Source organism: Podarcis muralis, chromosome 8 (assembly GCF_964188315.1).
Source record: "Podarcis muralis chromosome 8, rPodMur119.hap1.1, whole genome shotgun sequence".
Taxonomy (NCBI): Eukaryota; Metazoa; Chordata; class Lepidosauria; order Squamata; family Lacertidae; genus Podarcis; species Podarcis muralis.
In genome coordinates, this window is record NC_135662.1 from 78837663 (window position 1) to 78861449 (window position 23787).

A 23787-nucleotide genomic window follows, 5' to 3' on the forward strand; every position below is an offset into this window, starting at 1 on the left:
ATTCACATTTCTTGCATTCAGTGGATTGCTCTAGAAGAGGAAAGAGTGGAAGCAGGAAAATAGTGGAATCCATGAACAGCCTTGGGTGGCTACAACAACATCCTCCCTGTGGGTGACTGTCCTGGTTTTCCACCAAAAAGCCTCCCTTTCTGAGAGCCCTGTCGCAGCTTAGCAAATCAGCAGCCTCATTAACACTCTGTGGTTTTGGCAGTCAGAACAATGGCAGGTAGCCAAACTCCAAATCCAGCTAGGCTCTGGAGAAGGAATGTCAGGAATTCATCAAATTAACTGTGGAGATCTGCCTGGGGAGGAGATCAATAGTGAAGTTGTAGACAATGCTGACAAGTCAACTATTTCATTGCCCTCTATAATGATGGGCAAAAGCAGGGGCAGGGGCATTCTGTGTAATCGGCATCCTTTCTCCCTTTTTCTTGCGCACTATAGTATTCTGAAGAAGGTGTATCACTTTACATGAAAGAGATAGTGATTTATGGTATAGTCACATATTCTCAAATTTAGGCAGGATTAGGCACAGACGTTTGCGGTGTTAAATGAAGTTTTGATTCCATTTCCTCATTTTTAATCCATTAGTAATGATTGAGTGTAGTAAAACCTGTCATCCATTAACCAAAGAAAATGCGCAATTCTGATTTACATGTATCGGTGAGAGAGCACATGCTAATGGAAAATTTCTGAGGTACTGTTTTCCCTGTTGTTGTATTTAAAACACACACACCAAAAAACTTCTCCATGGAAAATACATTGATGAAATTGCTGATATTCTGTGCATCTTTCTGAGCCACTTACTAGTAATTAGAACTAAGAGAAACTGGTGTGAAACTTCAAAGCACTGTGTGTGGCGCTTTCCAAGCATAAATTGGCACAGGAAGCTTAAGGTATTCAAGCATAAATGGCAATGCAAAACAAACAAAAAACCCAATCCTTTGTAGGAAAGGCCACATTACCTTTCAGCAACCTGAAACAGACACAAAAGGAGCTGGCCGCTTTTCAGTGGTTCCAGAGCCAAATTCAATTTACACGAGTCTGATGATTTAAATTTTAGTGGGTTGATGTATGCAGATTGGCCGTGAGTGGAAGAGTAACATGAGAAAGGGACTCAGTTCTTTCAAAGTCATGGCGAATCCTGAAGTTATCTGGTATGCAAGAGAGAGCAGTGCAGAGTTATCAAGATTTCAGGTGAGGGCCACTGGAGCCATTAAAAGTCCATCCTTCTGATGGTGCCAGATAATTTATCCCAGTGCGATTATATGCTATGTAGTTTGCCAGACCTTGAAGTGGATCTTTTTTTGAGCCGAGAACAATGGGTTAAAGGGAAAATACCTTCAATGCAGAATATTTAAAATCAAAGTGACCTATTCCCTTTCATTTCTTGAGTACCGTATTTTTCGCTCTATAAGACGCGCCAGACCGCAAGACACACCTAGTTTTTGAAGGAGGAAAACAAGAGAAAAAAATATTCTGAATCTCAGAAGCCAGAACAGGAAGAGGGATCGCTGCGCAGTGAAAGCAGCAATCCCTCTTGCTCTTCTGGCTTCTGGGATAGCTGTGCAGCCTGCATTCGCTCTATAAGACGCACACGCATTTCCCCTTACTTTTTAGGAGGGAAAAAGTGAGTCTTATAGAGCAAAAAATACGGTAATTTGAGAGAAATATGTCATTACCGTATGTATGCTTGGTCATATATTGACTTGGTTTGGAAAATAAACACTGAGATTCAGTTTAGTAGCTCTGTAGTAGTGGCTAATGCAGAGAATCATCATTCTGTCCCTAACCACATCCAAATCTCTCAGCTATCAGTCACATATCCTGCGAAATTTTGTATCATGAAAGTGCATTTAAAGGATTTTTGTACCACCCCACACATGCACTTGCTCACACACCCCACAGCAACAGGATAAAATTAATATTCCTGTACCCATACATTTTTTGCCGCCAAGGGGTAAAACAGTTTAGAGGCTGTATTAAAAAAAAAAAAAGTTCCTAAAAATAATGTGGAACTACATGAAATGTGTGGTTTTAGCCTTGTAGTCACAGCCAGGACATTATTTGGTATAAAAGTGTTTTATTTCTAAGTGATACTAGGTTATGCTGCCATATGAAGAAAGGTTTGTGGTGGGAAAGGGACCATAAAGTGTTTTATGGAACTTTCTAATTTTTTTAAAAAATGCAATTCAATTAAAATTGAACATGATCATTGAAGCTAAACAACCCTAAGAAAAATGAGGCTTGCTCGATGTTTGCAGGAGACCTGACCCCTAAACTGCAGAATATGGGTTTCAGTCAAGATGGGCCTCATCTGGTATCATTTTCACATAACCATGAATTATGGTACGCTGTACAGTACCAAGTGGATTTTGAGATCTTGCGTTTGGTTGATATAAAAAATGTTCGGTGGGATTTATTGGCTTTCCCTTATATAAAAAAGGAAATGTACAGAATTATTTCTTATTTGACCTTGTTGGTTGTCTGAATATCCACCTTGTCTCTTTTCCGTTACCTGTTGTTTGACATTTAGTGAGGTATTTTTATATCCCTTGGATATGAAAGAGCTTTGATCATGCTAGGACAGCAGACTACAGCAGACTGATCTATAGGCTTCTTGGACATGTGTGCACATTGACCTCCAATACATGCAAGAGTTTCTTTAATCACTGCAACATCTAAGGTGTTCCATGTGCATATTATTGAATCTGTGTGTGCATATGTGTGCGTGCGCATGTACACACACACACACACACACACACACACACACACACATGGTGGTGGTGGATTATATCCAACGTTGCAGGGAGAGGGCAAGCTATGCTTGCTGGATTCTCTTTCGGCACATTAGACTTTGTTTAGACCTTAGGATCGCAGTCTAGAGCTTTGTTCTGTTCTGTCAATTTAGAGGTTTACCTAAAGTGACTTCTCCTCCATCAAAGGACTGGTGCATTCAGTTTGTTGTGTTCAGGTTTTTACTCAATATTAAGTGTCTAGTTGCAGCTATTAAAACTGGACAGAAGACGTCTTTTCTATATAATGTAAGCTCTGCCAAGTTGTACTTTTGAACATTATCTTCTTTCTGTCAACCTTACTGTCCAAACAATGGTCTGACACTGAACAAACCACATTGATAAAATCATCACAAATGTTACCTTTATTTCTGCTTATGACAGGTTTCCTTCTAGTACCTGTGCAGTTAAATTCACAGCCACTGCAAAAATGGAAAGGTGAACAGTGTCTTAAACGTGGAGGACTCATTTGAAACCATATACTGTATATGTATTTTTGCCCCAGTAAGTTAAAACGATGCAAAGAAGCTCAACTGCCTTATTTGTTTAAAATATAACGACACTTGTTACAACTAATTTTAATTGCAACTCCTATATTAGAAGTGCACATTCTTCTCTTAATGACTGATTGAACCAGTGTATTTGTTTTTTTCTGCTAACTTCCACAATTCTGTTCCTCTCCAGATCTTTCATGAACCCTTTTACCTGGATGAAGGTTGCCTCCAATAAGATTTCAAATACGCATTCAAATGTGTATGTACTTGAATGATTGATTCATTTCTAACACATTTTTAAGAGGTCAGGTTGCAATAGGATCCCACTTGCACAGTGCATCACATCCCAATTGACGTACGCATGTAGGCCTACTTTTTTTACTACATATTAATTGACCCGACTGTACTGATATACTCCTTCCTCAAGTAGTTCAAAGCACGGTAAAAATACTTTTAAAATAATGCTAAGACCCAAAGGGTTGTATGCGGTGAACACAGTGAAGCTTTTCAGGCTCCCTTTCATCACAGTAACTCCTTGCATGCACACACCAATTTTTATTTTTATTTCTTAAGATCAGGAACTTATCTGGGGTGGCAACTCTGAAGTATTAGGGGTTGGGTGCTGAAACATTTGCTCTTTTCTTTCTAATTTTATACAAGCAGCAAGGGAAAAAAGCATTAGACAATGTAAGCTCTGCCAAGCTACGACCAAAAGCCTTGTTTAAGCAGCACAATTTTCACTTGTCTGCAGAAGCTTTAGTAATAATGTCCTGCAATTTATGTAGGACTGTTGTAATGTCAACAAGTATTCTGGTTTGTTTTAAAGTTTTGGTTTGTAAACCCTAGAGGTTTAAAACTGTGGATATAAATATATGCAGGATTTGGTAATGGAAGAACTTTTTTCTTCAAAGGGCATAATCATTTGGCACTATATGGAGCACTGATTATTTTTTTTTAAGAATTCATTTGTGTATGCTTGCAAATTATTACAACATTTGTGCTTTTCACGCTGTGTATGTTGTATTCCAGGGTCCCGTATCATTTATCATGTTAAATTTTAAAATATGTGATACAAAAAATGTTTTTTAAAAAAGCTTCTGGAATGATTGGCAGTATTTCTTTATTCAGTAGTATAAATGGCATGGCACTTCACAGAGGTAAAACACAGATAGTATAAGTTTGGCTAAAAGGGAGGACAATCTGGGATTGAGGAGGAAAGAAATACCGTTTCATACAATGTATTTGTATATGGAAATTCTACTTGATGAATATCTCCCAAGTCTGTCAAGTACCAGAAGGACCTCCTATAGAAAGGATGGCTTGTGATCCATTGAGCCATTGAGCCATTTACAAGGCCAAAATGACAGAAACCTATCCGAGCTGGATTGCCTACAGAAAAGGAAATGAAAAGAGAAAGAGTGGGGGAATGGATTTGTGAATCTGCAATCGAAAGCACATTTTACGATGGACTGCAAGTTGTGGCACTGAGGAGGTGGTAACCAAATACCACCTAGTACCTGGACATAATAGTGCTACTCAGGGCCACGCTAGACTTCATACTGATCACACCGTAAATGCTTCTGTGATAATTTATTTGTTTATTTCTGTAATAAACAGCAGCTACAGAAGAGTGAGCCAAGCTGGACTGTGGACACTTTCATCCTGTGATATTTAGGTGTAGTCTTTACATTGCGACCTTGGTGGGGTCAAATGTTTAAAGTCCTCCCACACCACAGATACAAAGTAGTGTCGACTTTTGTTCCTGGACTTCTTTATTTGTGGAAATTGACACACAAATCAAATAATGAACCGTTTTTCTTTTAAAAACCTCACATAGGCTAAACTTTACTGAGGGCCTATCTGCAAGAAAATCTAATTGCCCATCCAGCCAAGATCTAGTGCTGCAAATTTCAGCAAATTGATTCTTAGGTGGGGGACTGTGAGATAAGAGTTTATTTGGTTTGTTGATTCTATCCTGGAACAGTCAGTGAGGCCTTTCTCAAACTGAGTGCCATCTTGGCACTTGGTTAACAGGCTATACAGGTAAGCAGTGGGGTCATCAATGACATAACATCTGCCCAACGTAGTTGTTTACCCAAAAAACTTTTAGAGCTTGCTGAACATGCATTTAGATGTGGTCTCTGATTTTCAGTTCTGATTGAAATAAATAGTTTTCTGCAAGTCACTTATCAGGTACACTTTTGTAGCAGCATCTCTGAAATATTTTACGACTAGATTGTTTCTTTTCCTTGTACTGATTGCACTAGGATAGCATATGTCACCTTGTTTTGGGATGTACTTTGATTGTAACAAAACTAATGACTTCATTAATTTCAACACAGCCACATGAAGGTCAAATTAATCTCATTTACTAAGAACTCTCAGTTCTTGCGGTTCAGCCTCAATTATGAATTTGTATGAGATTTTAGATCATTTTTTTTAAAATGGTGTGTGGGTTTGGTTTAGTTTTTTTTAAAGGGAATACTGAAATTTACCAAACAAAAAACAACCCTGAAGCATCTCTGCCTTCTTGCTTCTAGTCTGATTTGTAATGTAAAGATATACATAATTAGTTGTCTTGACAGAGTAATTCAATAAGCCAGTGATATAATAAAACTGTTTCTTATTCAAAGAGAAAAAAATCAGTGATTGCTTAGACCTGTCAAACTGAAGAACAGATTAATATTACATGCTGTTGAACAGGGACAGATGATGGAGACAGGAGTTTGTATTCTACTATAACTCAAATTTTAGTGTGATATCTGGCTAGGATATAAACATATTCATATATTTCCAGGGCACCAACTGAAAGTAGTAGAATGTGTGTGTTAATTCCTAACTGGGAGTCATCAACCCAGTACCCACAGGCTTTCAGTGATGCCCTCAGGCAGGGCTTTCATTTTCATCTTTTTTATTAAAAAAAACCCAATTATCTAATTGTCTTGGACTGGTTAGACACAAAGGAATGGTGGGAGGAACCAGCTGGGGAACAATCAAGGGGAAAAGGCTCAGAGCCCATGCATTGGTGGTAGAACATCAGTGCGTGGCCACAGAGAGAAGAGGGAGAAGAGTGGGAAGAGGAGGTGTTGGAAGCTGAAGGGTTAACAGGATTTAGTGCCTTGGGAGAGTCTGTGGCAGAGAGGGTCAAGAATCAGAAGCTGAAGCAGGCGAGTGGGATGAGGGACACCAAGAGGCAGAGATTAGTCAAGCTGCTGATGAATCATGGGTAACTCCTGCTGCTGCTGCGACAAGCTCCCCTCTGCCCTAGTCTCCCAGAACAAGAAGAGGCATGAAAAGAGAGGAGCAAAGACAGGCTGCATGCAGGCGCAGTCTCCGATTGCTTGGAAGAAGCCCTGGAGAGGAGGAGATATAGGTGGCTCTGGGGAGGCAGGGACCTTTAGTTTCCTGGAGTAAGACCTACAGGGCCTGAACTGCTGTGCTCATGAAGCATGAAACACTGTCTAGTCCGTGAAGATTGTGCTTCGCTAATAAAGAGTCAATCCCATCTTTGGACTGTGCGATTTACTGACTGGCTGGCTCCATGATGCCAGTTACAAAGCAAAATATGTAGGTTCCCTTCTAAGCAATTTCTGTTAAGCGATCCAGCCTGGCTGCTCCCACCCACCGGTGCATTTAGCCAATGAGTAAAGTCAGAGCCGTGATTGATACGTGAGTTGTTTACTAGGCAGTAGGAATCCCCAGGGTCCTAAAGAGCTACCATTTCTGCCTCCCCATTTGCTGCTCTATTTGTTTCTGTTTCGCTGCCTGCCAGCCACATGGAGCAGTTGGCAGGCAGCTACTTAAGTAGCTTTTTAAAAATGTGTGTGTTGTGGTAGGGGAAGAAGCGCAGAAGTCACTCACATGCCTGCTGGATACATTGAACAGTTGGCAGGCAACTAAAAATGGCCTTCTCAATAAGTGAGAGGATTCACAAAAATAAATGATACTTGTTTTTCCTCTCATTGCAGTATTAGAAAGTAGGGTTTTGTTTTTGTTTTGTTTTTAAAAAAGGAAACGCCATATAATGCAGGGTTGAACATTTTGTTAATTTTTAGCAAAGAAGACTGGTTTATCAGTTCACCGGTTTATTATGAGTACATGTGTCTAGCAGAAAATAATGTTATGCTTTATAATACCATTTATAATTAAATGTGTACTGAGTGACCATGAACAATTCATGATATCTCACTCTTAAATTTGTGGGTGCCATTTGATTTCGGCATTCTCTGAATTTTGTAGAAGCTTCATTTTGTACTTCCTGTTCTAATAAGAATTATAACTACACCCACGTCCCACTAGTAGAATGCTTGTTGTCTGAAATTTCAGTTATCTGAAAACAAAGAATCATACATGAACCTCACCACACAATTGGCTGATTCAAATATCCAAACAGCCAGAATTTGTCCACTGCCTTACTTATTTGAGTTTTGCTGATCAGTGGCAGCCATTTTGGGCAGAAACTATGAAGGAGGGAGAGAGATCAGAGAAATCACAGATTAGAAATGTTCCCATAGAAAATAATGGAAATCATCAGCTCCTTATGCTAATGCTTGCCTAACGAACAATTTCCTGGGAATACATTGTGTTCGGAAAGCAGAACATGTGTGTACTGTATCAGCTGTTGATAAAATAGCTGCTTTATTTTACTTTGCTTGATTGCTAATTTGGAGTATTTAGTTTGTATTTGGAATGATGGGACAGGCTAGAAATTTTAAATAGCTAAACCTGTATTTGAGCTCATAATTCTTTCGTAACTATAGCCGAAGATGAATGTCTAACGTATTTTTCAGTTTGCTATAGCTTCCTTTAATTCACAAGGAAAATAAGTCAAATAATTATTCTGCAAACAATCTTGAATACTTTCCAAGATATTTAGTCTTCTTTGAACCAACTCAGCTTCTTTGTTCTAGTCCAACATAAATATTCTGAGTTATTTGCTGCAAGCTTGAAGATCTCACCACTCTGATCCATTCAACAAACAAAAACAAACAAACAAACAAACAAACAAATGGCATAACTGAATAGCAATATGGTCATAAATTGTTTTGTCTGTTATGTTATTCTAATATCAGGGGAGAAGTATGCTGATTCTGCTTAAAGTGACTTCACTTTACAGCTTTTTAAGAATGTTTTAAAGCACATGATAATAATAATAATAATTATTATTAATAATAATGATGTTATAAATATGATATTTAACATACTTTTTGTGTAAAATATTCATTTAAATAAAACAGTAGTCTTTGCTACATGACTTTTAATTTTTTTTAAAAAAATATTGTTCTTGCTTTGTATTATATTGATCCCCAAATCTGTCTCATATGACTCCAGGCATAATCTTAATTGTGAATTTACTGTTCATCGCCTTGCAAAAAGTGCATTTTAGGAGGCAGTAAATAAAGGAGGCAGATATAAGGAACTGCATGCTGAGCCAGAATTTCAGCTCTCTCATTCTGATGTAACAGCAGCTTTTGCTGTCTAGTAATTTAATTCTGAAAGCTGGACAGCTTTAGGAACATTCTCAAACAACAATGGAAGGAACTTGTGGGAAGGGATGCAAGAAATCTCTTTTGCATGCCTGAAGGATCCTCTTTTATGTCAATAAATGCAGTTTACTTTGGAAATGTTCTGGGAGGGTAACATATTTGTTGCTTCTTTTGGGTGTAAGTGAGCACTTCTGGACTTACATAGAAAAAGGTAGTTATCTGGATACATTGTAGCCACTTCTGTCATTGGTGTGGTTGGACATCCACTTTATGCAAATATTTCCATTGTCCCAGCAGCATAGGTTATAAACAATCCATAATAATTTTAACTAAGTATCTGTTTTTTCTGAAGCCACATTTACTGTGGCAATAAAGAAATCCAAAAACACCATTCCAAAGGTGATAGGCTTTTCTGTAGTTTTCCCCCCATAAAACAAATCTTGCAAACGTCGTTTAAATAGCTAATAGTTACATGACAAAGAGCAACATTTTATACCATAGTCTGTGTGCTTAATGGTCCGTATGAGCTTTCAGGGAAAGGATTAACTTAAATTCTTGGACTTTCAGTTATGAATGCACAGATAACTAGTTAGGAAAACTGCTGATAATGAATCACTCATGCACCTCTCAGGTGAAAAACAACATGTTTATAGAAGGCTGTTTGCTCTGTTTGTCCTATTACACAGTTATGAACACCAGGTTCTTAATAAATATTATCTTCCCCAGGTTAAGAGAATTAAAATCAACAACTATTGAATGCTTTCCACTCGGTGACTAGTTAAGCTCAGAAAAATGGTATCTCCGATTGATTGCAGAAAAACTGAAGATCAGGTCAATTCTTTTGCAATTTATGTGACCTATAAAACCAGTTCTTTCAAATGCTACTCAGTCAGGAATGCTATTTCAAAATAATTCAGAATGTATTCTCCATTAAACGTATGAGTTCAAAGGATATAAACTGCCTGTGAGAGGAGTCTCCCTGCTCCCATAAAATGATGATGGAACCTATAGATATGGAATCTAGTTGGCTTTACACTTAGCTGATATTTTTGAAAGAAAAACATTAAACACACAGAAGCCTTATTGATTTAAGTCAGCGTGGTAACAGTTTTTTGAGGGGGAACCAGGACTTAAATTGGGTAACTTGTCTCAGGTAGAGTAAAGACGCTGACTGACAAATCTCTCAGGTGGGTGCATTTATTTCAGCTCCAGTAAGTAGTCTCGTTGCCTGCAAGTGTAAGTTGCCAGTCATGGGGATGGAACACAGGCAGCAATTCCTTTTGCGGTGTGTGAGCCAGAATAGTACAGACATCCTGAGCACAGTTGCTATATCCACACCTCAGTCTGTGAGAAAAATAAGCAATGATACAAACATATTATTAAAAGGTAATCTGCTTTCGTTAAAAAAAGTCTCAAAATAAAATATTAATACCTCAGAAGAGTTACCAAATGGATTGGCTGCTGTTGTTAAGCTTTGGGTTCACTACTAGCATACAGTACCTTGGGTTACATACGCTTCAGGTTACAGACTCCACTAACCCAGAAATAGTGCTTCAGGTTAAGAACTTTGCTTCGGGATGAGAACAGAAATCGTGCTCTGGCGGGACGGCAGCAGTAGGAGGCCCTATTAGCTAAAGTGGTGCTTCAGGTTAAGAACAGTTTCAGGTTAAGAGTGGACCTCCGGAACGAATTAAGTACGTAACCAGAGGTACCACTGTATAGGACATTATTCTCCAAGTACAGTCATACCTCGGGTTAAAGACACTTCGCGTTAAATTTTTTCAGGTTGCGTCCCGCAGCAGCCCAGAAGGAACGGAACAGGTTACTTCCGGGTTTTGCCGCTCGCGCATGTGCAGATGCTCAAATGACGTAATGCGCAGAAGCGGCGATTTGTGACCCGCGCACGCGGATCCCGTTCGCAACCAGAGGTACCACTGTACACAAAAATAGGGGGGAAACAGCCCAATGAGGACTGAGCATGGGCATGAAATACTAACCAACTGAGACAAAAAACCACCACCACCACCCAACAACCCTGGAAACTAGGGCCAAGGGGGTGGGAAAGAGTATTTCAGCTGACTGGCTGGTAAAACCCTGTACATATTCTGCCTGGGAACAAACATGCCAGGCAGATCAACCATTTCTCCTTTTCTTAACTGGCAATATGAGGCTGAGATGTTGTGGTTTTTCTAGTGTCTCTGCTTGTTAGTGTATGGCTGAGCCAGGATTTGAAACCTTGACTCTCAGATTAAAGAACCCCAAGGAGGATGTTCAGATCACACCCTTAACCGATGAAACGACCTTCTGGAGAAAAGAAGTGGTTTTTCCTTTAAACTGGCTTTTCCCTCACATGTAGACAGAATGCAAGAGGCCTCAAATTAAACCTTCAGAATAAACTCTTATTGGACATTTCACTCATGCAACGTAAGTGATACCCCCTCTTGGATAACATTGTTGAGTAATTGCATGAGAGGATTATCAATTTAATGCCTTCTTCAATTTATCAACTGAAAACGATGTTGGTCTTTCCTGATTGCAAATTGGAAGGGAAAGTGCAAGTAACTACCACGGTCTGTTCTACTTTTTAAATTTCTAGTGGAGTTTTGCATCTCCCTCCATCGTGAGATGTGCAATCTCCTAATCTCAGACAGTGATATGACACGTTCTATGCATCATTGGTTCCTCACAAGGTTTCTACAAAGCTGACACCTCTGCTTGCTACTTACGTTTTTTTCTTTTGTCCTGTCCTGTTTACCCACAGTTTCATTCCTGCCATCTTATGCTGTGTGTTGAGTCTGTTTACTAGCTCAGTTCTCGTTTAATTCTGTCTAGAGCTCGAGAAAAGCATATTGGAGTTCCATAAGCAATATCTTTGTTTAAATGAAATCATAGCTGACACAGAAAGATGGTGCCTAGAGCTAAAGGGACAAGACTGATAAGAGTTGAGAGTTGTAAGTCTTGGTATTAAGTGAGAAAATTTAATACTTGGTTGCTTTACATGATCAAAGTACTGTGTTAACACCAATTCCATATTTCAGAGGACAACTTTGTAAGATAACTAAATGATAACACAAGTGTGGGTGGTTTTTTTGGGGGGGGGGTTAACTTCTGCTCAGTTCAGTGTTGGATATGTATGCATAATTCAGTACCACGTGTATATTTCTAAAATGTCCACAGCAGTCTATTGTAATCATAAATCCCCAAGTTACCGGGTAATCTTTTGGTTATATGGGATTGAGTGTAGAGGTTAAAAAAGAATGACTACTCCTATGAGTAGGGTTTCTTTTTTTCTTTTTTCTTTTGTTCCAGACAAAGACGTACTTTAATTTTAAAAAAGCAATTATAAAGTCCATTGATTTCAGTGGACAATAAAATACTGTTTTTATTGTTATTTGGTGCCAATTGGTATTAAAATATACCAATATAAACTTTACTAGATAGTATTTCCTTTTCATTGGTTTTCTTTTTTAGCAGATCAGGTGTACGAACAATTTCTCTGGGTGGTTAGTTTACTGTATTAGTATACAGTCATATCTTGGGTTGAAGTCGCTTCAGGTTAAGCCTTTTCGGGTTGCGCTCCATGGCAACCCGGAAGTAACGGAGCGTGTTACTTCCAGGTTTCGCCGCTCGCACATGTGCAGATTCTCAAAATGACGTCACGTGCATGTGCAGAAGCGGCGAATTGTGACCCGCGTGGACACGGGTTGTGTTCGCTTCAGGATGCGAACGGGGCTCCAGAACGGATCCCGTTCACATCCAGAGGTACCACTGTACAGAGGAATTCCTGTTTACATAGGAGTTTTGTTCCCAGCCATTGTGCGGGAAAGTCCCATCCTGTCCGGTCTGCCCCATTTTGCCCTCGCCCCCTTTCAGTGCTGAAAACAGTGTCCCTTGGCTATTCAGACAAAATTTATTGTCCAGAAGCATATTTTAAGCAATACATTCAACATTTCCCCAATTGTTCTAGTGCAGGGGTTATATACCTCATCTGTTGTCCCTGCAAAAAGAAATATATAGGAGAGAAACAACTGGAGCTGTGAAAATTAGGATTAACAAACATAGATCCAGAATTAGACAGGGGAACAGAGAGGCTGTCTTAGTAGAGCACCTTTTAAACATGGGACATAAAGACACTGATGTCAGATTTAGTGTTATCAAAGTAGTTACGTCATCATCACATGCCCCTATGGATATTGTTCATAGATTGCTGCAAAGGGAAGCTTTTTACATCTACCGTTTAAAGACAATTATCCCTTCAGGTCTAAATTCACACCTTCACCTGAATTCTTATTTTTAAAGTTTGCCTCATAAGATCAATACATCGTAATTTGCTTTGCTAATATCCTGTTTAAAAGAAACTCCCTCCATTGGTATTTGCATATTGGCAATACAATATTTGGCAACATGCTTAGTATGAATTGAAACAGTATACCTTTAAGGTATATTTCAGGTACAGGCAATTAACTTTGTGTGCTAGTATATCTGAGATACAGTAGGATTTGGCATTAAGATCAGGGCGTCAGGAAAGTCCCCCCCCCCCCCAATGAGGCTTGTATTATCCTAAGATCGGTAAGCAGTAACTATTCATGTGCTTTATTATCTCAGGTGTGCCATAGGGTATTTTCACAAAAATGAAACCCCAAGGACTTAAATGAGTGGCATGGTTCAATATATGCCCATTTATTGACGGCCTTGGTCCAGTATATCTGAAGGAGCGTCTCCACCCCCATCGTTCTACCCGGACACTGAGGTCCAGCACCGAGGGCCTTCTGGCGGTTCCCTCACAGCGAGAAGCCAAGTTACAGGGAACCAGGCAGAGTGCCTTCTCGGTAGTGGCGCCTGCCCTGTGGAACACCCTCCCACCAGATTTCAAAGAGAACAACAATTACCAGGCTTTTAGAAGACATCTGAAGGCAGCCCTGTTTCAGGAAGCTTTTAATGTTTGATGTATTATAGTATTTTAATATTCTTTTGGAAGCTGCCGAGAGTGGCTGGGGAAGCCCAGCCAGATGGGCGGGGTATAAATAATAAATTATTATTATTATTATTATTGCACTTACGCCTTTTGGCAACATCTATTGCCGTAAGTCCAAGTACCATAAAAGGCTGGATCTCTCCCCTGTGTGCACCTCGTCGTCCTGCCCACCTGGCAGATATGCACCATACAGTGGTACCTTCGCTTGTGCATGGGATCCGTTCCAGAGCTCCGGTCGGATCCTGAGGTTTCCGCAACTGGAGGGACCGCTTCTGCGCATGTGCGTGCGACGAAACCCGGAAAAATACTTCCGGGTTTGCCACGTACGTATCCCGAAGGATACGTAACTGGAGATGAACGTGCGTAGAGGTACCGCTGTATTTCTCTTATGCCCACTATTTCTGTAGCACATCAAATATAAGCCTCAAACAAAGCTTATGCTCAAAACCTGCGGTTTTGTGGGTGTGGACTCCACAATTGTATCTGGGAAATTTTACCTGGAAAATGTGCCTGAACACCTCTATCCAATTTGAAAGATGTCTAACTGTTGAGATTGCCAGTGGTGTCAGAGACAAGTCAGGTACCATGGATGGGATGTAAGTTGCGCTATTATTGTTGCTCTCAATCTCTACCACATATAGGATAGCAGTTAGGTTCATGCTGTTCAATTCAGCCTTCTCCCTCTCACACTCACACACTCACACGAGAGGGAGAAGGTGTCTGTGAGGTAGATTTTCCTCACACTATATCAATGGAATCCCTAAAATTGGTGTACAGAACAACACCTGTTAATTGATTTTACCAAGTCCTACAAATCCCTTCAGGCTATTGGGGCAGAACTTGGTGTTAGTGGAAACTAAAATGAGCCCAATCCACTGGAAAGTAGTCCTGCCCCAACTGTTTCCCTCTGAGAATAAGAGGGGTAGTGCATTGCATTGTATTCCTGCATTGCAAGGGGTTGGACTAGATGGCACTTGGCGTTCCTTTGAACACTACAATTCTATGATTCTGTGATTGTATGATCGTGTTATCTACCTGCCTGTAGTTTCTGTAAGACACCTCATGATATAGTGTGATAAAACCTCCCCGTTTGGCCCATGGTGTTTTTACTGACTTAATCTGTTTGTTATCCATATCTGGTGGCGTCAGGTGTGAATCTTTCATCACATTTTTGGGGGGAATCAGACAAATGTCATCAGATACAGAGCTAAAGAGGCAGGGGTAGACAATTTAAGCATTAAAAACTTAAGATCTGACATTTCAATTGCTGTGTTCAGTTCTATCTATTTAAGCTTTTTAAGGATGTATCTGTGTTTTTCTCCCATTTCTCTTTCCAGTAAAACTTCACAACAGAGAGCCAGAATCAAAGGTTATAATGAGCCTGGTGCATCTGAGGCTCAGTATCTCCTAATGACAAGAATATCATCTTTGGGTATCTGTACTCCCCACAGAATCTCACTGCCGCATGCATTTGTTATCCTCACTGCCCCCCTGATACTTCCTAATTTAAATAATGATAATGCAGTTAGTATGTTACTGGCTTCACAACATGCACTTGCAGATTGCAGAGAAAACAAACTTGTTAATGGAGAAGAGGGAAAGTATTTTTTTTTTAAAAAAAATTAATTGCCTTTTCCATGTATACATCCTCTAACAACATTTCTCTAATAATTTTCTATATGGAAGTATGAGAAGAGGAAAAGTATTAACTAAGCTAGTTGCTTAAAAATCCTACAAAAGAGATAGTGGCATTTGGTATTCCAAATCCTTTACCCTTTGTGAATAAAGTTTTACTTGAAAAACATACAATGGTTGCTCTTGAAATCTGATCTATTATAAACAGCTATTTTAAAGATACTAAATTAGATCCAGGCTTCACTTTCACCCAGAGCCAAATTAAGATTTTTAGAGGCCCCAAGCACTTTAAAGATTTTGGTGCCCTCATATATATCTAATTCAAAATACAAACAATAATAAACCATAAAAGACAATTTGACTTTTCAAAATGAAATGAGACCTACAGATGGAAAACAATGTATATTTTTCTATACAGTCGTACCTTGGTTCTCGAAAAGAATCCCTTCCGGAAGTCCATTTGACTTCCGAAAACGTTCAAAAACCAAGGTGCAGCTTCTGATTGGCTGCAGGAGCTTCCTGCACTCAATCAGAAGCCCTGGAAGCCCCGTCGGACATTTGGGTTCCAAAGAACATCCGCAAACCGGAACAGTCACTTCTGGGTTTGCGGCGTTCGGGAGCCAAAACCTTAAGACTCGCAAGGCGTTTGCGAACCAAGGTACGACTGTAGTTGTATAAATAATGTTTATTTTTGTCCAGCTGCACCATACGGTCAATCCAGCAATGGGAAATCTCTGTAGTGCCTCCCTTCCTTTGATGCCTAAGCGTGTGCTTATTTTGCTAAACCAGAGTTAATCCAGCTCTGCTTCCACCAGCAGGAACATTCCATGAGCAGGTATCCTCTCAGCTTGGGAGCGGGGCGTTGGGTGATGGTTTCTGATTCCCACCTCCCCACGTACCCCCTCCCTCAATGTTCCAGTCAGTTGCCATATTTTGGGGGGGGAATTGTCAGTGGCAGTACTGGAGGCTACAGAAGAAGGAGAGACCAGCATAAATTTCCTCCCTTCTTCCAGGGAGTGCCTCCATGAGGTCAAAGGCCTTCCATGAATAGAGAGAACTCTTTCATCTGTGGAAAGCTAAATTTGGATCCAACATGTCACTTTTCCACCGGCAAATTGTTAGTAGAAATTGTTCCTTGCCAAAAAATTGAAGTGGAATGGCGGTAGAATGGCAAAGGGCTGTTACCTACCTGTATGGAAAAGTGATGGTACCTGATTCCAAAGCAACTGGTTAAAACAGAAATGAGGCCCCTGTGATTAACTAGTAGTAACATGGAAAGCTTATATCTGGTTGTTATTTATTTGTAAGATTTCTTTCTCATCCTTCACCATAAGGTCCCAAGGCAGATAAACAGATAAAACCATTATAATTACAAAACAAATAAAACCATTACAAATGGGACCGAACAATATAAATTCATTAAAAGAAGTGTAAGCATCCTCACTTTGACTTTTGGGCGCCTCTTGAAAATGCTTTTTATGCCAACAGGCCTTTGCAACTATTTATTTATTTTTACTTTTTAGCCAGTCACTCTAACAATTATTTGTATTGTATTTAATGGTGTTTTATGTTTTATCATTGTAAACTGCCCTGAAACGTTAAGGTAAAGCGGTATCGAAGTGAAATTTGAAATACAAAACTAAAAACAGTTTAAAACAAATTGCAATCAAGAGAATAGGGTGGATCATAAAAAATATACTTCTCAGGTCAAAGGGTCAGGGTAAAGAGATACCTCGTTTGTATATAGTGCCAGGTAAACTTCTATGGGGAGGGCATTTCACAATTTGGGAACTGCTACAAAGAATACCACTTCCAGGTCAAACACTCCTGAACCTCTGAGAACAACTCAGAGGGATTATCAAGAGGACCAATCCTCTCTGCTGATCTTAACACCTGAGAGGGTCTTTAGAGGAGGAGATGGTCTTTTAGGTACTTGGGGCCTAAGTAGTTTTGGGGATTTAAACATTTGAGCACTTTGGATTGGGCATTTAATACTGTATAGTTCTATTCATTTCAGTAGAAATATGCTCCATTATTCTTCTTAAACCCTGTGAATCTTTTTCACCTGTACACTGTAAGTCGCCCTGTCATCCTTGAGTAGTATATACATTTAATTAAGAAGAAGAAGAACACTCTGTACCTGCTTTCAGAGCATGCTCCTGTGTTGCAAAGGTGAAGGGCTCAACGTGCACTATGGTTTCATCTCCTTTTTCCATAGGATGTTCCCACCTTTAAAAGCATGATTGTTCACTTATAATGAATAAAATCAGTACAGTAACTTTACAGGAGATCAAAGTTTCAAACAGGATAGTCCGTTCATCTCTGAATTATTCACTAAGGATTGATATTGTGAGGAGGGTGGGGGGAGACTTAGACCCTATAAATACAATTCAGTTGATTTTGAAAGCTGTACCAATCTGATGGCAAACACTTAGGCAAGCTGTGTTTTGAGTCAGAGACAAACATTAATGCCTTCACACTGTGAGTACCGAATTCCATTATTAGAAACCAGCCTCACATGCTCTGCTATGTGCAGAGATTACATTTGAACATTTTTGTTGTGGGAGGCATTGTAGCTCTCACAGCAAGGGTGAAGAATAGTTATGTCAGGTTAACCTAAAGTAAATCAGGGTAAAAATAAAATAACGGTAGGATTGCTTAGTAGTGCAGTCTGTTTACATTATGTACAGAAACTGTGTGTTGTGAATTCTGTTGGCCCAGCAACTCCTCCTTGTTAGCTGTCACTGATCCAAAGAATCCCACTCTGCTCTGCAGACCTCCCTGGTGACAGCAGAGGAACAAAACGGCATTATAAACTTAATAAAACAAAATGAAAACTGCCTGCTTCAGATTGAACTTGAAATGTGGTTCTAAGCAGAATGGAGACAAGCTCAGAAGGGGGGGGGGGGGGTTGGGAATGCTTGGAGTGGGACACAGGCAAGGATGAATGTGCGTATGTAGACATTTCAGATAAGTGCACCTAATATTAAAGGTAAAGGGACCCCTGACCATTAGGTCCAGTCGTGACCAACTCTGGGGTTGCGGTGCTCATCTCGCTTTATTGGCCGAGGGAGCTGGCGTACAGCTTCCGGGTCATGTGGCCAGCATGACTAAGCCGCTACTGGCGAACCTTAGGGCCAGTCGTGACCGACTCTGGGGTTGCGGTGCTCATCTCGCTTTATTGGCCGAAAGAGCCGGCGTACAGCTTCCGGGTCATGTGGCCAGCATGACTAAGCCGCTACTGGCGAACCAGAGCAGTGCACGGAAATGCCATTTACCTTCCCGCTGGAGCGGTACCTATTTATCTACTTGCATTTTGACGTGCTTTCGAACTGCTAGTTTGGCAGGAGCAGGGACCGAGCAACGGGAGCTCACCCCATTGCAGGGATTCGAACCGCCGACCTTTTGATCGGCAAGCCCTAGGCTCTGTGGTTTAACCCACAGCGCCACCCGCGTCCCCGCACCTAATATTACAGGAACTTTATTATGCAATTTTGTTCTGTAATTAAGATGATATTTGTATACCTTCATACAGGAATTCGGGAAACCTCATTAACTTTTTCTTTCCACATAACAACTGTCTTGCAAGTCGTCTCGGTATTGAAATAAAGGAGCGGAGATTTTTAAATCTACTCATGGCAGCTTTTGCCTGATAGGAAAGGGCCATATGATTCCAGAAAATGCATAGTCCCTAATCCCACAAAAGCAGCCGCCACTATGGCTTGCTGTCGCTATTGCATGTGAATGGAGATGGGTCCCGATTCCAGCGTGAGAACGCCAGTTGTACCTTTGTGACAGCAGCAGGGATCCAAGGTCTGTCCCTGTGACCTGCTTTGGTTGATGAGACTTGGATGCAGGTTTCTTTGGATATTAGAGTTCCCAACAGCTGAATAATTGTTGTTGTTTTTCCCCAGTTAACTTTTGCTGTAACGACCCTTGCTTGATTGGTGGTGCTTGCAAACGCTCTTCAATTGTTTTAAAATAGAAAAGTGCGTGGTTTTCTGTAGCATCAGTTGCATGAAGGCTAATTAACTCTTCGGGGTACAAGGAATCTTTACATATTTGTTTTTAAAGCCCAGGAGGAACAGAGAAACAAAGGGAGGTGGAATGGTGGAGAGAGGCGATAACAAATGCCTTGAAATAACATTGCTGCTCTTAAATGTTAAGCTGAGAGGGTTTCTTGTGGGACAAGCATAAATATGTAGCTGCTGCTCAGTTATCCCAGCTTCTCTCTAAATGTCACACATTGGCGATTGAAGGCACTACCGTATTTTTCGCTCTATAAGACACACCAGACCATAAGACGCACCTAGTTTTTGGAGGAGGAAAGCAAGAAAAAAAAATATTCTGAATCTCAGAAGCCAGAACAACAAGAGGGATCGCTTCGCAGCGAAAGCAGCGATCCCTCTTGCTGTTCTGGCTTCTGGGATAGCTGTGCAGCCTGCATTCACTCCATAAGACGCACACACATTTCCCCTTACTTTTTAGGAGGGAAAAAGTGAGTCTTATAGAGCAAAAAATACTTAACTCTTCCACTTTTGTTCTTACGTTGCAGTCTCAGATTTAAACAAATCAATAGCCCAGAACAATTTTACTATGTTGTTGTTGTTTTTGTTGTTGTTGTTGTTACTGAGGTTCATGACATAATAGGCCTTGCCAGACATCTACTTCAGCAAGAAAAGAGAGTAGAGCATGTCTCTGCACATGGCATTGGGAGGTAGAAGTGGCTTTTATCATACTATGTGCATCTATGCCTTTTCTTGGTGTAATGATAATTGTAATAGAATATTCTGAACAGGTGTTACCCATTAATGGAATCCAGAGAGGTGGCTTGTTTCCAACAATACTTTCACAGTAACCCATCACTCATTCTGTGAAAAGAGGCTATGTACTTCTAAATGATAACCAAAAGGCTTCTTGAGATCTTATGTCTATGGACACACATTTTGGGATGCTGAAAATATAGTATGCCTGTCAATTATATCTATTGACAAGAGTTTTATCACTGCAAGGTGGTATCTAAGTCCATCATCTATTGGAAAAATATCAAGTCTGCAAACTGCTTTATGGTGTTCATAGCTCATTTTTAAGACTGATTGGACAAGAAGAGGTCAGCAACCCCAGGGATAGATTCTTTGCATAGTCTTTCCTCTGGAATAGGTAGTTCTTGACACATCGTGCCACTTGCAAATAGTTTAATAAAATAATTGTGTAACATCTAGGTAGTAGCGCTTTTGCCTCAATGGCACAATACTGCACAATAACAGTACAGTGGTACCTCGTGTTGCGAACCATCCCCCTTACGAATTCTTCGGGTTACGCACTCCGCTAACCTGGAAGTAGATACCCCTTGTTGTGAACTTTGCCCCGGGATGCGAGTGGAAATCGTGCTCCGGTGGCATGGCAGCAGCGGGAGGCGCCATTAGGGAAAGCGTGCCTCATGTTACGAGCAGTTTCCGGTTACGAACGGACCTCCGGAACAGATTAAGTTAGCAACCGGAGGTACCACTGTATCAAGAACACCTTTCAGCCCTTCAAGGCCCAATTGTAAATGTGCTACAATAAGCACACCAAGTCTTACAAAACTACCTGGTTGTATATATTGCCAGACAGCAGTTCCGTTATAGTTAGATTTTTTCTTCCTGGACCTGAAATATTGCAAGTGGGAGAACTCTTTATGCATGCTTGTTCTCTGGGGGTACCGTGGTGGGGCAGTTGTGAAGTGGGGTTACAACAACAACAACAACAACCTTTAATGTCCAGAGACCCAACAAATCGTTACAAAGCAATACACAATTCATACAGCCTACCTCCAGGTTAAACAAGCATTTTGTTCAGAATATAGGGATCATTGGTTCTTGCAACCACCGATAAGAACTTTGCCACTGCTAATGTTCTAGCATTTGTCCAGTCTTCCAGTAGGAACCTGACATAGTGAGCCTCTGATTTTCCTGGGAAAGGTACCAGCAAGGGTAGTATCAGTTCAGCCCTGGCTTGCTCATTTTTTGCGCGGTGCAGCAAAATATGTTTTATGGAATTGATGTCTTGAGCACACAAGCAAAGTCTGTCTTGGTAGGGAACTCCTCTCAACCTGCCATCCAAGTGGGGTTACAGCAGGCACCCCCAACCTTTGGCCCTCCAGATGTTTTGGACTACAATTCCCATCATCCCTAACCACTGGTCCTGTTAACTAGGGATCATGGGAGTTGTAGGTCAAAACATCTGGAGGGCCGCAGGTTGGGGGTGCCTGGGTTACAGCCATGGAAGGAATGCACAAACACAGAGATAAAAAAACAGCAGGGGAGGGCACGAGTGTTAAGGGTCGCAGGGAGGCAAAAGAGGGAGAAGAACTGACAGAGCAAGGGTATGTGTGGGGAAAGCCGTAGGAGCAACTCTGTGAGCGGGAAAGGGGGAAGGAAGGAAAAGTGAACTCAAGAGTATAAGGGAAGCAGGAAGGAGATCTGTTTGTGTGTGTTTGGAGCTTTAAGAGGATACAGCTGAGAAAGGGACATAACAAAGGGACATGGAAATATGGGGGCAGAAGAGATTGGCTGATGACTGGGAGTGTGCCGAACAGAAAGCAGGGAAAGGGGGAAAGGGACAAATGGGAAGTATAGGAGGGTTGCAGTGATTGTAATCGAGCTGTTGAAGAGATGGTTTGGCAGACTCTGCCAATAAGGCTAAAAAAAGGGAAGCGGTAGAGAGATACCACAGACTCGCCTGGGGTTTTTCTCCCCAGTGGTTGACCAAGGGGAACAGCAGTAAAGCAGTGTTATTATAGAAGAACACTGACTCTTATTGATTGATTGATTGATTGATTGATTGATTAAAATTGCATACTGCCCTTCATCCAAAGATCCCAGGGGGGTTCACAACAGAAGGGGGGGAGCTTTTGCTTTGGAGAAGGAGCACAGTGCATATTGATGAAATCTAATGACAACAGAACCTCTCTGTTTCAATATCAAAATTCGAATTCGTGTAATTTTGTGGGACTTTATGTGCTTATTGCAGCACAATTTCAATTGGCCCCCGAAGGGATGAAATGTGTTATTGATACTGTTGCCAATATTTGCCCTACTCAGGGATCTTTGCAAAACGTAGGAATACCTTATATTCAGAGATGGCTGGTGTTTTGTTTTGTGATACCAGTTGCAGTGACAAAAAACTTTAAACGAAAGAAATTGAGAGATTGTATATGTGGCTACTCTGTTAGCTAGTGTGGAACTGAAAATTGTGGGGATTTAGCACCTTAATCCTTTAGGACGTATTCTGAAAGATAATATACTGAACGGAAACTGTGAGCGTTGTGCGACAAGCATTGGGAGTGCAGGGAATAAAGATTTTATTTCCTCTGTCGTGCTGTTTGTTTGCTTTTTGTTGGTGATCTGAACAGAGCCTGAAATTCAGGGCCAACCCATATCTCAATAGGATGAAAGCCAATTTTTGCTACAAGCCTACTAGCTTAAGACAACATAGCTCCTGCCTCTGCTGTCCTGCCCTGTTGGTTAAAGGGCTAGCTGGGAGTTTTGAATCTGCTTCATGTCTGCAGAAAGAAAGCAAAGTGAAGAATTTCAGCAGTAGTAAACTCTTCTGGAAAGAAGGGGTTAAGCCTAATTTTGAGATAGGAAGGAGCCAGGACTTCTTGCCCACAATTTATTTCTGTGCATCCTCTCTCGCAAAAAAGTTTCAGCTGTCCTCAGATACTCATGGAAGGTAAGGCCATTTGTGTTTTATTTACTTAAGCATACTGACCCTTGTTATCCTAAAAACAAGGTTAAAAAATTCCACAGGGAAGTGTCTTACCCTGTGTTGACTTTCTGTCCAGTTAGTTAGCTTTCTCCTTTGTGATGTTTAATGTACATCTATCCACAGGCCATAATATCCACCTGCCTTTTATATACCAAAATAACGTTGTTGTTTGCTAATCTGCTTGAAGACACGCAGTTTGAATGTGTCAACTTGTGTGTATTTATAAGGCAGTCAGAATCAATCTTGAAGTTAAGGCTGACATTTTCATTTGGGCTGACCTGGATTTCTATTAATCTTTCACAACACTTAACAGAATTCAGCCTCACAAGTCCTGCAGGTATTTGGGAAGTTTCTTTTACTTATTTTGCACCAATACTGTTATTTTACACCCATAAACGATTCACCTACACCAGCTCATTCAGCAGTAAGACAGCAAGTTGGTGGTAGGATATTCCATTTGTGTTTTACTACCTATCCTGCAATTTTCCATGTAAAAATAAAAGTATTTGTCCTGATTTGAAAAGTGATCTGTGGTGCAGCTTGAGATTTAATTACATTTGCTAAATGCATCCGGTTCAGTCCTGCAAATGTTCTTAGAAGTGGTTTCTCTGCCATCTGCACTTACTGGATTCAGTGCATAATAAAGTTGGCTA

The 23787-nt window shown here is 40.6% G+C and overlaps 1 protein-coding gene across 12 annotated transcripts in view; it reads left to right on the forward strand.

Moving 5' to 3' along the window:
• Nucleotides 1-23787, forward strand: part of LOC114601005 (catenin delta-2) — a 252358-nt gene that overhangs the window by 63350 nt on the left and 165221 nt on the right. For 6 of the 12 annotated variants that reach the window (XR_013394043.1, XM_077933366.1, XM_077933364.1 and 3 more), the window contains exon 4: nucleotides 3480-3548. The exons of 5 other annotated variants lie outside the window; for them this stretch is intronic. Coding sequence is in view for 6 of the 7 variants with exons in the window: in XM_077933366.1 (XP_077789492.1) it covers nucleotides 3480-3548 (69 nt within the window). In the remaining variant the exon portion in view is untranslated. Of the gene's footprint in view, nucleotides 1-3479; nucleotides 3549-22799; nucleotides 23099-23787 lie in introns of those variants that run through there. One more of the 12 variants, XM_077933365.1, reaches the window with a different exon arrangement.